We start from the raw sequence: 1,646 nt of genomic DNA on the forward strand, positions 1-1,646 counted from the left end.
AAAAAAAAAGTTTATTAACGAGCTGCAGTTTTATTACATCACGTGCTGGCACAGATGCAGTATATTACAGTTTTAGGATCGATTGCTCGATTGCTTAAACACATTTCTTGAAACTATGCCTCATATTCTCAAAACAGTAAACACAAATCCATAACGTCTCACCCAATTCCCCAAACATCATATTTTCAGGTCAAAATGAAGCTCTACACTCAAAACCATTCACTCTTGCTGAAAAACCAAACTTTTCCCTCAGACATCACACACAAGCCCTCAAACACACACACTACAACATAGTATTACACACTGCTGCAATAAATTCAAAACAATACTGCAAAAACCAAAACCAAAAACCAGTAATAAGTTATGTTGCTTGTGGTTCTCCCCCTCAAGGAACTATTCACATAATGAACACGTGTATACATTTGCACATTTTTTATTCCTTAATGTACTGTACAGTACAATACACCAAACAATAACAAAAAATATTCTGCCCCAGCATCACATCTTTGTTCTGGGACAGGCCAGAGAAGCTCGTCCACATCACAGGCTGTACTGGCCCTAGCTAGGCAGCGGGGGGGGAAATCCTCTTGCATGCCTGATCCTCCTGGCATCAGCTGAAGTGTCTAGTCAGGCTTCTTCCATTCCATCGTCTCTGTGTCCTACAAAAATAGAAGTACTGATTACTGTAACTGTAACATCCTTTTTACAAAATGGAAGCAGACAGAAACTCTATCTGTATGTAAGGCAATTTGATTTTAGTTCAAAAGCCTGGTGATAGTGTTTAAGCAATCGTGAAAAACTGTAAAATATTCAAGTAGCCACAAACCAATGACATTAATAAAGCAGTGAGAGGCAGCAGTGCACTAATATGTTGCTAATGTGCAACATAACAACAGAAGAAATGTTACTATAATTATCTTCCTGTTAATGCAGCAATGCAATATGAAATCAGAGTAATTTGGTTTCAAGAGGAAAAAAAGTAATAAATAGATTGCTTTTAGACAGTGACTTGTCTTCTAATTAAGTTGATAATGTATTATTTTTTTTTTGTGCTTGTGTTAGTCAATTAACTTTTGCAAAATGTATTTTTCATAGATACCTTAAGAAGCTTATAACTGGGTTTATATAATCCTTAAATAGTGTATGGCAATATGCTAAATTCACACACAGACTTAAATATTCAGCACGAGAATCACAACAATGGTAACAATTCAATTTCATTTATTTTTATTAATTGTAACAATAACGATTTTATTTGCTCTTTTGTTGTGCTACTACTGACACAAGACAGCAAATAAAATTGTCAAATAAAATCAACAACTGTAAAACAAAGCAACTGTATAATTTATTCATACCGCAATGCACTCTGGGAGTCAGTGAGTAGTGAGTAGAAGTCACGAGTAAAGCTAAATGAAAGGATCAAGTACCCCCTACAGTTCTTTTTTAGTTACTAGTTACTACGTGTAAGTAAACTATACTAACTAAGCATCTGTCAGTACAACATACTATTCCTATTTCGCTTTACTTCGTTTATTCAAGGCAATCGGTTAGCATGCTTTTTTTTTTTTGGTGGAGCATTTGAAGCAGGCAGGGACTTCGCACAGCTCCAGTGATCTGTTGAAGATCTGTGAGAAGATGGGGGCCAG

At 35.8% G+C, this 1,646-nt stretch overlaps 1 protein-coding gene across 1 annotated transcript in view; it reads left to right on the forward strand.

Moving 5' to 3' along the window:
* The first annotated feature begins 1,359 nt into the window (after positions 1–1,359).
* The window catches only part of kdm1b (lysine demethylase 1B), a 17,322-nt gene continuing 17,035 nt past the window's right edge, over positions 1,360–1,646 (forward strand). The window contains exon 1 of the mRNA XM_016501964.1: positions 1,360–1,376. Coding sequence (XP_016357450.1) covers positions 1,360–1,376 — 17 coding nt within the window. The remainder of the gene's footprint in view (positions 1,377–1,646) is intronic.

Source organism: Sinocyclocheilus anshuiensis, unplaced genomic scaffold (genome assembly GCF_001515605.1).
Source record: "Sinocyclocheilus anshuiensis isolate Anshui unplaced genomic scaffold, SAMN03320099.WGS_v1.1 scaffold1456, whole genome shotgun sequence".
NCBI lineage: Eukaryota > Metazoa > Chordata > Actinopteri > Cypriniformes > Cyprinidae > Sinocyclocheilus > Sinocyclocheilus anshuiensis.